Raw genomic sequence first — 15966 nt, 5'->3', positions numbered from 1 at the left:
GAGTCCTGCGGCAACGGTGAGGCAAAAGGCAGGGAATTTCACACACATGGTTTTCATATCACATCTACCTAGGCTGTATGTTGCCATATGATCATTCCACAAACAGCACCCTGCTGACCGCAGCACAGATCTCCCACCCCTGGGTCATTCACGGAGTGCCATACCGGCATCGACAACCCGGGTCTCGCAAACTACACAAGGCCCATACATCAACACTGCCACCCTCTGCTCCAGCCTCCTCCGACATGAACGATGACTGACACAGGTGAGTTCAGACCAAGCTGTGTGTCAGATGGACAGGCAGATAGCCTGCTGGAAAGACCCAACAAAAACAAAACTCTTGAGATGAACACTTCCAGACCTTTCCGACTGAGAATTTATTTCATTAGATATTTAACAAAGAGAGCTCGTTTAGGACACCGTGCCAACTGATTTCCAGCTTAATTTAGTGCTGAGCCTTCTAGCCGTTTGTCAGCGCAAGTTCTGGAACTCGGTCCGAACCTCCTCTCTTCTGAGGAAAGAAGCTGCAAAGCAGCGGAGCGTAGCCAAATCCAAACAGAGAACAAAAACGTTTACAGGGTCTTTTACTGCATACAGAGGTTGAGAACGACCTTCATAATAAAATCTGTTTGTCTTTATAGGGCTGGAGTACCTCATTTATTTTACAAGATCGGTTTATACACCCTGACAATTAACGGTGTTACCAATTAACAGTGCCAGCATAGTAAAGAAAACGAGAAGAAGTAAAATGGTAGAACCGAAACTCGTTAATCGCCAGGGCCAACCACGCAGAGAGTGGAAGAGGAGGAGGAGAGAGAAGAGACAAAAAGAACAAGCCATGATGAAGTGAACTGGACTGTTCACTTTTAATGGCTTGGCCGGCTTATGTTATGGACGACCGACCGACAAACAATCAAACGTTTTGTATCTGTCCGGCCTGCCGAGTCTTGCTGACTAAACAAAACACACTCTTGCACAGAGTATAGATACATGGATGTTAGATAGGCCCTGCCATTGTGTCAGGGTGCCCAGGGAGACAGGGAGCCCTGTTACAAAGCCTCCTCTGTGGTTTTAGTGGAACAGTCGTTGGCTTGGGGGGGAGCCAGAGGGCTTCTTTCCAGCAGCAGGTCTCCACCCAGAACACACTAAGGCTTGGACCCAATGTTCTGGGAACCCAATAGGCCGGCCTGTTTAGTATGTAGGCTAGCTGTTGGTGTTAGCTAACCCAGGCAGGCCTGCTCTGCCTGATGATGCCAGGTCCCAGCTATCTGGGATAGGCCCTCGACACAGGGCCACATTACTGTGGTTGACATACACATGTATCTTTAACCAGAGGAGAATATTACATGAAAAATGAGAACATTAGAATGCAGCTCAGGCCTCAGATCTCTTAAACCCAGCTAGCTAGAGGTTTAGCTAAGCCTCAGCTAAATACTTTTTCAACGAAACACTGGACTACAAACACCAATTCCCTTTCATTTTATTGTCTTGGGAATAATGGTAGCGTGAGTCAGACTGACAGCGAACAGGCCTATGTAATAGCAGAAAAACTGAGAAAGGTTACTGAAAAACACAGCCTAGTTCCATTTACAACACTTGGAATAGGTCCTGTTGGAACTCATTCTTAAACAGTGCCATTCGAACTCTCCAGGGTCCTAACGCACTCCGTATCAAGACCAGCCAGATCCCAGAGACGCACAAACACAGAGTTTAAAGTGAACTAACTGCAGCCACCCTTTGAACATTTGGAGGCTTGCTAGAACCATTACAGGTTCTAAAGCATTTCAGGTCTGCTAAACCACAAGGACACACCCTGCACAGGTATGGTTGAATGCTAACAAAAATACAGTTCACGTTCAAACACACTTTATAGACACACCTGCAGGGTAGACCTGTAGTGGGGGATACTACACTGGCAACCAGCTGTTTCCTCTCATAAACGCAGCGTTTGTAGTAATGTGGCAACCCAGTTTACCGCTTCTACTCAGCACCTGTCCAATCAAACACTGCACCTCATTAAATATATAGATTCATATCAGTCCATGTTCCGACATGACTGCCCAAAACAAAAAAACATCAGTCGTTACCACAAATCTTAACACACAAAACCTAAATAAGTTACAACATAATAAACAATGAACATGTCAAACTGTCCAAATACAATAGTGCAGCCTCCGGGGTCGACTGCGTTTGGTCCTCACCTGAGCACAGGATGCCTTTGTGGCGGGCGCAGGAGAAGTCGTCGCACTCGCAGAAGCTGCCGTAGATCTTGCCGAACTCGGACTCGTAGCACAGACACTGGTTACAGCTGCACTCTCCCCGCCCGCTGCAGGTCTGCTTCCCCTCCGCCTCCCGGCAAGCGCTCAGGTACTGGCTGCCCGCGTCGCCCTCCTGGCACTCGCAGCGGGCGCCCAGGTAGCCCGGCTCGCAGCGGCAGGTGCCGCAGGTGTACGCGCCGATGGAACTGCAGCGGGAGCTGTTGGCCTGGGTGAGGCCCGTGCAGCCACAGTCACATTTGTAGTCGACAGACACCTCGAGACGGTCCTTGAAACCCACGGGCCTGATGGTGAAGCTCTGCTGGGTGCCGCGGGGGGGGCAGTTCCATGAGTCCACGCTCACTTTGAAGGACACCTGGGACAGTAATAAAAAACAAAAGTGTCAAAACAGAAAAAAACAATTCAACTGGATATGTGGGATCTTTCGGATTTCGATTGTACACTTTAGACAAAATACTCAGACAATCGCCTGAGAAAGGGCAATCTTGGAGCGTTTTGAACAAACATTACAGCTGATTAAATAATAACTGTGACCATCCATCAATACAGAAATATACAGACAGCATGACCCAGATATCTCACAAGCTCTATCTTTTACACAATAGCCAGATGGGCTGGGCAGCCGGACTGTGAAAGTGAACTGTGCCTGACCCTGGCTGTGTTTACATATCCATCCTTATCTCAGAGGAGACGTCAGAAGAAATCTTGAAGTGGCTTGGAGTCAACAGAGCGGAGTCATCACACGCAATTAAAGCAGATGGCTCACGTCCTCCACCCACTTGATTGCTTGGAGGGAAGGAAGTCGTTCGAAGAGACACTACCTTCCCTCTTGCCCGTCACATGAGCTAGTTAGTGTTGTTCACCCCTGCAGAGCAGCTTGCCACGTCCAGTGTTGCCTATCCTGAAGAGCGGAGAGTGTTTTCCTCCAGTTAGATGGCTTGTTGGGTCTGATCTCACATTTAAACTAACACGATCATAAATCCACCCAATGCCTGTGCATGGGCCTTATACAGGAGTTTTCGCAGCTTACAAAGAATCCCATTCCGAAGAACATTTTATACAGAATGTCTGGAGATGTTGGAGGCTGAGGGCTAGAAGAGAGGTTGGAGGCCGAGGGCCAGAGGAGAGGTTGGAGGCTGAGGGCCAGAGGAGAGGGAATATGCTATGCTTTGAAGTCCACAGCAAAGTGCCCCATCTGTCAGTGAGTCAGTCAGCCTTTAGTGAACCCCAAGCCAAACACTCTTTCAATCGGTGGCTTGCTGATATTGGCAGCAGCTAGTGAACACATGGACCTGCGTTCACCAGGGAGAGAGAGCATCATTCTGTCACTCAAAGAAGACTCTGTCTTCCTTGGCATCAATCTTTCACCTTCTCTTTTCTTCAGAAAACAGCAGACTAAGTGTGTGTGTGGGGGGGGGGTAAGCACAGCTGCAGTCTGTGTCCGTCAAAACAGTATAACGGTGTCTTGGAGGAGCAGGCTATGGCATCAGAGCTGTGAGGTGGTCAGTGGATCGTACCAGAGGGAGAACAGGAAGAGGGAAGAGCCCAGTGAGTTAAGCACATGGCGTAGGCATGGCGGTCCTTTCTGCCTGCGCTCCACTATGGGGCAGCCCAGCACGGGTCTCTTAACGAGCTAACAAGAGGCCAAATTGGATTTACTGAACATGTGAGTCACGAGGAAGCCAGTCAGCTCAACCATGTGGCTTGTTAGGCCAGCGGGATGCTGGAGTAAAGGGGAGGGGGTGTGTGTGGGTGGAGCTGTGAGTGGGTGTGTGTGGGGGGTGGGTGACTGGAGGGAAAAGGGAGGGGGTGTGCATGGGTAATAGGGTGGTGGTGACAGGGTCTCGTTTACTATCACAATGACGGCAAGAGAACAGCTGTGGGTGAAGGTGAGGAGAGGCAGGGAGGGAGGGGAGAGACAGGGTGGTGAGGAGAGGCAGGGAGGGAGGGAGGGGAGAGACACAGGGAGGTGAGGAGAGGCAGGGAGGGAGGGGAGAGACGCAGGGAAACCACCAACTTTTCGAAAGAGAGAGTTCTGCCTAACAGCTGGCTGATGAGGATATGTAGCACAAATGATTAGCCATGAGGAGATAGAGAGAGGAATGAGTGGATTGAGGGGAAAAGCAACCAGGTGTGTCTTTGAAACACATCAGTGAACAGGGAATCAGTGCTTTCTTCTCTGTTACACTGACAGACTAGCAGTGTACAGCCATCCCTGCTACATTTACATTTAGTCATTTAGCAGACACTCTTATCCAGAGCGACTTACAGGGACATTCCCCCGAGGCAAGTAGGGTGAAGTGCCTTGGCCAAGGACACAACGTCAGTTGGCAGGACCGGGAATCGAACTGGCAACCTTCGGATTAGTAGCCCGACTCCCTCACCGCTCAGCCACCTGACTCCCTCTGCTACTTATTCACCCACACAAACTCTCCCACACAATTATTATCTTAAAGGCTTAGTGTTTATATCTTGTTTTCAAAATGTAAACATTATGAGACTCCAGTGACGGGGCTCAGTTCAAGAATGGTTGCAATGGACAAAGAAATAAAATGACAACATTGATATAACATAGATCTCCATGCAATTGTTTTTTATGGTGTCTCTTGCTCTGTAGCCTTCGACTACCTCCTGCAGGGGCTGGGATGCTGTTAGGGACTCTGAAGTTGCCATTCCATTTCAAAGAGTAAATGGTGGGTCCAACGCTGGGCTGACATTAGTTACCATGCTCTTTGTTCCAGCATGGAGTCTGGTTCCACCCAGCCCCCGGACTACCTTTGTGTGAGGTCATTAAAATGCGTCAGGCTCGGTGGCGAGGCTGCAGAGAGCTGTGACTGACACCTGGGCTCTGGGCTGCAGCATGCCCTCTGTGGGGTGGGGGGGGCTGCAACCTTGGAACACTTGTTGGATTCTTGGAAAGAGGTAGTCAAAGGCTATAGTGGTTGAAGCTCATTTACAAATGAGTCTGGGGCATTTGAAATCAGACAGGCTAGCACACAGGCATTCTGGCATTTCTTTTTCATATGAATGTAGTGAATCTATACAAACGCTGTTGGAGTGAATCCACTCAGGGGCCCCTAACACAAAATGCAGCTCCCATGTCACCCTCACCCCTCCATAGACAAAGCCCAGAGTTGGGATCTCCACCCTGGCCTTGAAGACAGGGGCTTCTCCTGTTCACTGGCATACTTCCCCAGCTCCCACAGCCTTCCACCTTCATCCCCATCCGTACATTCAACCAGACAAACAAGAAACTGGGCAGGGAGACACTGGGGCATGAGGGAAGAATTCCACAGGGTCAGCACTCTGCATGGTGGCGTGTACAAAGTAGCCCCATCGCTGCTGTTTCAATAGATCTTGTGCAAATCCTCACTGAGATCCTTGTGGAAGGGTGGCGGGTATAGGGATTTGGAGCAGTGGAGCAGAATCCAAAGCGATTAAGAAATGCAGTGATCCTGCATCGTCTGACCTTGGCTTTTGTTGGCTTCAAACAAATAAAGAATGCATTCCATGTAAAATAGTCCAAACATGTTCTACATAGGCCCAAGTAAATTCCCTCCCTGCCAGTTAAATTAGCCCAACGATTCCCTCCTTCACACACTGCCACATTCCCTCCTCCACACACTGTCACATTCCCTCCTCCAGGCACTGCCACATTCCCTCCTCCAGGCACTGCCACATTCCCTCCTCCAGGCACTGCCACATTCCCTCTTCCACACAAAAGTGACCTTCCCCGAAGCTAATGCTGCCATGTTTTCTTCACCTCGCCTTTCCAGTGAGCCGTCCAGGATAACATCTCTGTGTGGAACAAAAGCATAACTGAATCCAACTGACGTTCAGCCAAGAATAAGGCAAAATATGTACGTCTTCAGGCTCCCACAGCTGCCTTCGTCCATCACTACGGAAAGGACCACTGTCCACACCTTTCATTAACTATAAACCACATTCCCAGTCAGAGAATGAGACTTGCCAAAAGAACAGCACAAGTTCCAAACCTGAGAGACAGAACCTGAGAGATTGAATTACCAATATCTCTTCAATCTGGATCCTGGCCATGTTAGAGTGCTGTCAAAATAACAGTGTGATGACTGAGCAGTGTCAGGATCCCTTTCCAACAACAACAGCTAGCAGATCGAACAAGGTTTGTCAAGATGGTGACAAGCGAAACAACATGCTGTTCACAACTATCGAGATGGAATGGATCTAGTCAAGTGTGGATTGAGAAGAGGCTTACATGTTTCTGCCAGTGACTCCGTCTCAACTGGGCTAGGAGCAGGAAGCCACAAGGGAATGATCACATTATTCCTACTGCCTTCTTCAAAACAAACTGGATTTTTTGGGCGCCTTAGTACTGTTCTTTGGCGGTCACTGGATTCAGTTGTCAGTTCATTTTGCCTGTGATGGATGCATTACCTCCCTGGTGCAAAACACAAAGCATTTTCATGGTTCTTACAAGATCTTAGTCTTACTCATAACAGCAGAACTAAAAATATAGAGTTGGAACTCGAAAAAGAGACACATGAACATGGTTAAGCACACGTGTAAGCAACATGACCAAATGCTGCCGTCCTTGGGTAGCCTCTAGAATGCCTACTATGTATCCAGAAATTTGCTTTTTGCCTGGTCGATTTCAAACCTGGCAACAGTTCCACACAGGGCCAATATTGTTACCAGGGAGGATAGAACCCTTCTCTCAGAAGCTGCTTCAGTTTGATCTAATCAAACAGGAACTCTACTCCTAAACGTTAAGAGGATTGAAAGGTCACAGTTCACCAGCTCTGCCAAGTCACAACTTGCTCTCCTTTGTCTCTCATTGGACTGGTCTGAGTGGGATGGATCCTGTACGTGGTGACTCTTCTGAACGTAGCATGGATACCAGTAACCCCGAGACTCGCTGAGAATAACCCAGATTTTATCTGGCCACAGGCTGTAATCAAATTCAAGAGAACCCATCGGGTTGGATCATTCATTAGGTCACCCCACCTCCAGGTGACTTCCTTTGAGCAGAGCCGGAGAGAGACTGACCGTGTCTCCTATCTTGAGGTCGGCACACTTCCTGAGGCCCTGCAGAGGTTGTCCGTCCTGGCAGGTAGCGCTGAAGGACAGACTGAGGTCCTCAGGGTGGTCCCACACTGTCAGTTCCACCTTGGAGCGGATGTTCTGGTCGGAAAAGACAGACAGACAGAGACAGAGAGACAGAGAGACAGAGAGAGAGAGAGAGAGAGAGAGAGAGAGAGAGAGAGAGAGAGAGAGAGTTTATGGTGTGTAGATAGAACATGGTTTTGAACAATAAGTTACTATTTATAGTTTTGGGCAAAATGTGAGAGAAGTTAAGAAAAATAATTACTTATTAAAATATATATGTATTCTGATCATCTCAAATGACAGACTATGACCAATAATCACAGTCTAAGTATAGTCTGTATATCAGAGCTGAAACTTAAGGTTGTCACACCATTTGAATGTGCCGTTTCCATGTCTCAAACTGTAACCACAACTAAATACTGCTATTCAGCAATGTATAATGAAGCCAGCTGCATCTTACTCAATAATGTTGGAGTCAGGGTGGAAAAGAGAAACAAGAACTTTTGGTCAGGTCTTGGTTTGGGCATGATGGATTGCATAAATTCTGTCTTCTCCATCTTCTATATTTCTCCCCCCAAAAACACAGATGTTGGAGGCAGAAGCATGGATGGGGAGTGTGTGTTTGGAGCCATAGTTTGTGTATGTGCCAGCTGGGGGTTGGTTCCTCATGTTTACATGTGCATTCACTCATACATGTTCCTGTTTTCCTGGGACTGTAACTGGGCAAACAGGAACCATTCCTCACCAACACCATGATGAATGGATATACCTTTCACTATCGCTGATTTAAATGTTATGGAACTCTTTAAAATTTCACAATTCCTGTTAACGACTACAGTAACTGATTGTGGCAAGAAAGGATTCTTGTGACAAAGAAAATGCAGTTGAACGTCATTATGACAAAAAGCTTTTTCAATCTTTACTTTCCATCATGTTATTGTGCCTGAAATGATTATCAGTTCTGGACTAAACCCACAGTGTGTGCAAAAACAAGTTGTTGTTTCTCTTCACTGCTCAGAGCAAGAGTATGCTTCGTAGACAAAAAACACAAAGCTGAACAGAAAAGATTTGGCTACGAAAAATGAACCAATCCAGAAACTGTCTGAGGTTTGACATCTGAAAGCACAGGCACACAATACTCTCTTTGCATTCTCACTTTTCTCTCTCAAACTGACTAACAATGTAATTATATAAACATTATCATTTAAGCTCACAGCCAAGTGTAGCCACTCTGGCAGAGTGCTCACTGAAATAAAGCCCAGAATGAAAAAACAGCTATCCCATCATGACTAGGGATGATGGATGCTCAGAAAGAGGATTACGAGGGTGTCCACTTTGACGGTTATAAACACAAACATTCAGGGATAAATGAGGGCCAAACATAAATATGGTTAAATGGAGGTTTTACTACACATTTAACTTGACCCATACAGTACCAGTGTTTCCCCTACCATTATATTAGGGGGGCGCCCCACCCCCCCCTGGAAGGTCAAGTAATATATATATTTTTTTATGTTTTAATATATAGCGCCCGATCACAAAATAAGTCATTTAAGGTTAACCTTTCCAATAAAACAGTTGTATAGCTTGCTCTTGTATTAAACAAACTAAATGTTATTTATCTTATTTACACAACGGCATGTCATTTCTGTCTCTACATGGTCGCCGTCGCCCAGTCCCCGTCCCCCCCAAAGCTGTAAACCTACTGTAGGGGAAACACTGCTGTACTATTTAAGTGCAGCCATCTTCTGCTGAATAATGTGTCTAGTTTGGATTTCCAGTGTTGGATTAAACTTACTGCTTTGAAACCTGTGGACGTGCACTCAGATTTACCCTTGAACGTACTGTGTTTAGGTATCAAAGGGGCTTGGGCTCTGGGCCAAAACACTGTTCTTTAACCATAAGCATAATTCTTGCAGAATTAGACATTTGGTCTTGAGTGTGAGAAAACAGTAAGCTCCAGTCTGGATCTCTGACTACACAGTGATTATACAGGTTTGATCGTAGGGTAAGATACATAGCAGGGAGCTACAGAGCTGTAAACAACAGAGTTTCAGTGTTCCCCTCTTAAGGGGGATCTGCCGTAAGCAGAGACAGTCTTGAGCCAGTTGTCTGTCTCTTGACTCACAGTAGGTGAGAGTGGAAACCAGACACACATACACACACAATATGGAGCAATGCTCCTTTACTTACATTGTAGGCATGGATGATTAGCTGGATAATGTTTTTTGAGTCCTGATCCAGAATCTCCACAGTGGTCCCTGGTATTAGGGCTGTAAAGTTCTTCGCAAGCAAATGAACAGAAATGTCACACACATACAATTCTGATTATCTTTAAAGATAATTATTACTACTAGAGTTACGATACCTTGTAAATGACATAGAGTCGTTTAGTCACAGCAAAGATAAGATAGATGTTGTTCTCTGCCAGCTTCTCTCCCAAGAGAGCCAAAGATGGGTAGTCCTGCAAAGAGACGAGAGAGCCAGAGGACAGACAGAGATAGAGAGAGGCAGACAGAGATAGAGAGAGGCAGACAGAAAGACACAGCATGTTGTAATTTCCCTGGCTAGCTCCCAAATCATCCGGTCAGGATGTTAGTCGAGGGAAGTCATTGCTCTTCAGATTCCAGTGTCATGTTTACATTGGAGTCGCCTGCCACTTCCTCCCACGCCAGCAGCGAGGGCTGGAAACCAAGCCTGAGGTGGCTCATTCAAGCTGTGACATGGACCGTCTGCTCTGGCAATATTAAATCAGGAACAATTTTCTGATGTTCTAGTCGACACTAATTAATTTGCAATGAGATATCCACTTGAGGTGAACTGTGAGGAACTCATGCATTGCACAGCTTATCCAGTTCAGCGGTTTCGCCCACAAACAAAGCAGGGTTGTGCTGTCGTGGGAAGTACAGATTATTTTCTGAAAGGAACCAGCTCAACCTGTTTACAGATTTAACATGGAGGCACCATTAATGATCCATGTCTTGGACTTGACCTGTCATGCAAACTAGCACAGTTAACATAATAATAAGAGGGACACCATACAAAATGTTTTTTTGGGAATGACAATAATACTACTGTAGTCAAGTAGTCTACAGTCGTGTAATTAATGTAAGCCGTTTTTGTATTTCATTATAAATGGACTGAGTGCAATCCACATGATGTTAATCAGGTTTTTATTGCATCAGCTTTTAGGATTCAAACAGTAATGGACAAGGAGTGCATGACAATTGATCGGAATCGGCTCAATTTTTAAACAACATGACTTTCATGTGGTTCGTTTGAAATATCTCCAGGTCTCCATTCAAAGCTGCTGCTAAATGCCCACTGTCTGTAGGCTCAATAAATACCCCCTCAAGCCACTGAGTCTGTACTGGTAAAAAAAAAAAAAAAGACTTGAAGGAGACAATTATGTCAATTTAGGCATGGGGGGAGTCACTATTGTTACTCATTTGGCGTTTGAATGGGGCAGGAGCCATGCAGGACACAAAACCTTCTCCAGCCTTGCATACCTTCTTATCTCGGCCTGACCCTTGTCTCTATCACAGCTCCAGACTGGTGCCATTGTCAGAGGTCAGATGAGGTCATCCTAACCGGTTTTAACAGCCTACTTTATGTCTAAAGTGCACCATTACGTAAGGGTCAATACTCACACAAATTGCACATCACATTTCAGGTTGAGAGTGATGCTGCTCCTAGACCTCTAGGTTATTTAATTATTTGCCCATGAAATAATGAAACTTCTCTCCCTTACTAGGAAACTCATACAGATTCTTACCATTTCAGTGGAGGCGCTGTACTCGTTCTTCTCATTTAGGTGGCACTGGCCGTCGTGGGGCTGGACTAGTCCTCCCAGTTTACCGTCCAGGGCCAGATGGGGCACATCATCCGTGGCAAACACAAGGAGATGGAAGGCCTCCTTTCTCCAGCCTATCCTCTCCTTTCCAGGGGAACACACACAGCAGTTAAACAGGGTGACTACAAATAGCACTTTTTTCACCCTTGCAAACTGCAAAAACTCTACTCATATATCTCACAAACTAAACAAAGTTATAGTGATACACCTTTATTGGGGTAATCTCAAGTATGCATGACATTTATATCCTAGATGGATCCAAATAAACCATGTATAATATAAGCATTATATTAAGTGACATATAAGTCAACTACAGGAAAACATCCATTTTGAGCTAGACATGCGGCATCACTTTCCACGACCTTGGTGCCAACTGACTAACAAAGAAGCAGAGATGAGAGGCAGATGATAGACAATAGAGGGCAACAAACAGAGCTTTATCCAGAAGGCCTCCATCAATAGGACCCAGTGCACAACAACAGCTAGTGCCAGACTGAGCATGGCTCTGTGACTGCTGACTCAAAGTAATGATGCTAAACAAACCTGACCTTTCACCGGGCAGGGGCTGAGAAGCAGCCATTTGCAACACCTCATCCTGGGCACTGAGGGACTGAAGTTTTTGCCATAAAGACTACAGTGGATTAGCTTTACAGGCTTTGTTTGAATAACACACATTGTTTTGTTTTTGTCACTATAGCATTTATTTGGCTGAATTATCCAATTAAGCTAAGCTGCGTGCCAGTAGTGTTGAAGTGTGTTCACTATATGTGACTAGTACGCCTGACCATTTCCTGTTGATAGTACATGAACGAAAAACACATTCTTTACTAAAAGGAAACAATAAAGGCTAAGCAATTTGTGAACAGTTCACAATGGTGAGTCATTTGGAAAACAAAACATTAATTACAACAGTTGAGTGAAGCACATTTAGTTTTGAGGCAACTCTGATCGTACCACTAAACCAGTCACTGTTTGAATCTTAACTGCTGTACCAAATTACTAGGTAGCGGCCAATGGGAGGGACTCATTCTCTCCCGTAGCAAACAATTAAGCTGAGCGCTGAACATTGGGATGTGACTGGGCCTGTCCTTGACTAGCCCTCTTGTTTAACCAGCTGCACCAGATAGCACTTCCTGTTAAAGCCCCCTGGTGCCTTTAATTAACTGAGGAAATATTACTACCTTCAATGGGGGAATCTAAAAAGCCTAAAAGACTCTGCCTTTTTAAATTTCCAGTCAACGTTGAAAGGCAAGCCTATTGATGCTAATAAAGTGTGTTTTCACACAGTTTCAGTGATGAGGGAGGAGGTCAAAGACGAGTCAAAAAAGAGGACATTTGACGTTTGATCGATAGCTCACCTTACAAACCGCAGCCTGCAAGATGGCGTCGAACCCGCCCTCTGGGGCGTCACGGTTGCGAGACACCATCTGCTTCTGCACCTCCTCGTTGAAGCGGTCCACCTTGTCAGTCAGGGACAGAAGGTGTCGGAAACCAAACGAGGGAACACATTTTGGGAAGAGCTTGTATCTGCAGGGGAAGAGGTATAAGAACTTCAGAGATTTAACAACTCTGTACAGGCCATTCCTCATTACTAAATCATAAGTTAAGTTAGTTGTTTGCAATTTTTCTTAGGAAATATAGTAACAATCTTCAATAAATGGGAATGGCCTTTGCACACTGGTAAATATAACAAGAACTTATAAAGTAGAAATGACTTAAAAAGATTGGACCCAATGGAGGAGCATGGCTCACATCCTGACTCACACACATCCTAAATGTAGGGAATTGTAATGATTTCCCTTCCCAAAGGTTTGTGTGTATTATGGTTTGTGAGGGGTGAGCTTGTGTTCAGAATTGAATTGCACGCAATGTTATCTTTCTCTTTAATGTGTTCCTGCAGTGGCTATATATATGACACACACACAGGGAAGCTAGCAGGACTTCAGGCATAACCTACTTGGGCAGTGATGCGTAAGGGAAGTCAGTTAGTGCAGCATAATCTCACCTCCAGGGCAAATGTGGTGTGCGGCTGCTTTTCAGCCTGGTTCTATTTCCTTTCAGTCAACATTCACCCAACCAACAACTTTGAATCTCTAACATGTCAGACATGGCTAGACTGCCTCCATTTCATGAATCTCATACACAATGTATTATCAATCTTTTTTTCTAAATTCTTGTTAATTATAATTTGTTCTTCATCTCATTAAGTCTAATTTCTGTTTCACATGATGCTGTCTGAGGAATTCTAACCACCATCAGTTTTTTGTCTCACCCATCACATGGGTTATCCTGGTACTTGGGTGCCGTATAGGAGAACGGCGACATGTTCTTGTCCACAAAGGATCCGAAGCCCAGCCTGAAGTTGCTGGTGAGTTTTCCCATCTCATCGGCAAGTTTGGTGCCTAGGTTGCGTATGGTGTCCAGGTCATCCTTCATGGACAGCGAGAGGTCCATAAGGTAGTAGAGATCCACCGGGTAATCCTCCACCTGACGAACCTGTACCTCAAATGATTCCTGGTCCCCTGGAGAAGACAGGGGCAGGGGGGGATGATTCACCACGTTCAGTAGATCAGATACTGAGCCTTCACTTTCAAAACGTTTCCAATCCTTTGACTCCTGCGACGTCCCTGACTAGACATACCTGGTCGAAGACTCAGAGAGATCTTCTGAGGCATGATCTGGATGACGTCATACTGAGTCGGTCCCGACCCCTTGGAGCTCAGGGGTTCGCTCTTCAGCACCGAGGCGGTGCTCCTGGGGTTCTCGATGAAGCGGGCATCACAGCCTCGCTTCTGCAGATTCTGACTCAGATCACACCGTGATATGAGGGTCCGCACCCTACCAAATTCCTGTAAGAAAAAAAAAATGCATGTCATCGAGTTTGTGTACAACATACTTCCACCTCTTTGGTCTCAGTTCAGCTCAGGTGAGAAATTACAGCTCAGGAATGGGCCTGTGGTGAGCTCTCAGAGGTTTGGTAATGAAGTGAAAAGATATTCAATGTTTTTATCTCAGTGATGTGAGACTTCTTAATGCTGTGTCAAGTAAATCTGCTTCTATTTACACATAACAAAAAGTGTGCCAAAAACTACATGTCATTGTTTGGGTAATAACACCAAATGCTCAACTCCATATTCCATATTTCTTTTTTGGCTTTAGCTAGATCATAATAAGTCCTGGAATCAAAATAGAATAGTTTTGGCACGTTAATAGAGCTACACGTTGTCAACCTACCTCTTGAGAGCACCATGCGCAGCTAGGGTGGATGAGAAGGCATTCCTCGCAGGATGTAGCGCTGCCACTCATGCATATATTGAGACCTGACAGAAGTAAAACAAAAAAGGGAACACATAACATTTTGAATGTCTACATTATTATCCACATAGCACAGAGACGTGTCAGATCATTCTATACATTAGTAAACGAGTTAAGAGACACAACAATAAAGATATAATTACGTGCAATTTAACTTTGCCAGACAAATTATTCAGCGTTTGGTAACAGTGTTTGTATCAGTTCAGTGACTCCTGTAATAACATAGAGGTGAGACATTGCAATACAGCGACAGTGACCATTGTTTGAGCCAATGCTATCACAAAAAAACACAACTACAGAGAGTAGAAAATAAATCTTATGTAGGCTATGTAAACATTTTCCTTACCTTTGACACTTTGAATAAATATTATCCAAACCATGCAGCTGAGAGCTGTACGGTACGTCAACCGCCAAGGACTCCACATATCGTTTAGCACGCTCAGTTCAAGATTCCCGTTAGTTTACTGGCGCAAAGTATGTTGTCTGCATTCGGATCTCATTAGACTAAGCTCTGTCGTCTTGATCGGTGCAGAATATTGAGACGGTCTCTTTGTCCATTACCATTACAGCAAAACTTTGTAGCCTCATACTATATCCGCGTCTAGATGAAATCACCTATTCCTCAGTCATTTCGAACATCGGGAACAAAACCATCCAAGGAGTTTGAACTGGGTTCAGGTCAAGAACTGCAATTCCCTTTATCATTAGATGTCTACCAAGCACGCGGTTCATTACAATCTAACAAACACCCTTGCTTATTTTTACACTTTTCCTTCGGAGGTAAACTACCAAAATAGCGAGTCAAAACCTTTGATAAATGACGGTATGGTTCAAAGTTGACATATCCAAACCAATGTGACAATCTCGTTCTTCCAAACCTACTTCGCGTCGTTCAGTCCCCTAGTATGCGTTGCCTACCATTGGAGTGGAGTCTCCGCCTATATTCCTAAGTAGGGGAGCTGGGAGGGGTAGAGGAAGGGTGGGGGGTTCGTTTGTTTACCATCTCACTGAATTACTTTATTGACGTTATATTATCAATGTCTTTAAAACATAACCATTACACACTACACACTGAGTAACACATCATATTCAATGGTACACCCTAACTTTAAGCCGGTATTTAAGTGTTGAGTCAAAAAATTATTGCAGTTACTTAAATTATTGAAAATATTGCCATTCATTATTGATGAATGCCATCCAGGTAGCAGTATTGGCCTCATCACATACATGATCACGTTGGTATAGCCTACTGTTATTTTTGATCGGGACGAAAAATGCATCAGTGCTGCCACAATGTGTACAATCACGTGACCCCTTGTAATAACTATACCACCTGTTAAAAGAGTGGCGTTTTACACTGTTGGTTGAGGGCAAGGTATACCGTTTACATTTACAAGGGGAATTCTTTACATGGAAAACATCCGTGTGCACTCAGGA

At 45.2% G+C, this 15966-nt stretch overlaps 1 protein-coding gene across 1 annotated transcript in view; it reads right to left on the bottom strand.

The window, feature by feature from the left end:
• The window catches only part of itgb5 (integrin, beta 5), a 30808-nt gene extending 15361 nt beyond the window's left edge, over positions 1-15447 (bottom strand). The window contains exons 1-10 of the mRNA XM_062456933.1: positions 14876-15447; positions 14449-14534; positions 13856-14063; positions 13487-13736; positions 12573-12741; positions 11137-11298; positions 9730-9825; positions 9555-9644; positions 7302-7436; positions 2202-2631 (exon numbers count right to left, since the gene is read on the bottom strand). Of these exons, the coding sequence (XP_062312917.1) occupies positions 2202-2631; positions 7302-7436; positions 9555-9644; positions 9730-9825; positions 11137-11298; positions 12573-12741; positions 13487-13736; positions 13856-14063; positions 14449-14534; positions 14876-14954 (1705 nt within the window). The 5' untranslated portion in view covers positions 14955-15447. The remainder of the gene's footprint in view (positions 1-2201; positions 2632-7301; positions 7437-9554; positions 9645-9729; positions 9826-11136; positions 11299-12572; positions 12742-13486; positions 13737-13855; positions 14064-14448; positions 14535-14875) is intronic.
• Between the last annotated feature and the right edge of the window lie 519 nt (positions 15448-15966).

The sequence above is a fragment of the Osmerus eperlanus genome, chromosome 3 (genome assembly GCF_963692335.1).
Source record: "Osmerus eperlanus chromosome 3, fOsmEpe2.1, whole genome shotgun sequence".
Taxonomy (NCBI): domain Eukaryota; kingdom Metazoa; phylum Chordata; class Actinopteri; order Osmeriformes; family Osmeridae; genus Osmerus; species Osmerus eperlanus.
The sequence above is the reverse complement of the archived record's forward strand: the minus strand, read 5'-3'. Positions and strand labels throughout refer to the sequence as shown.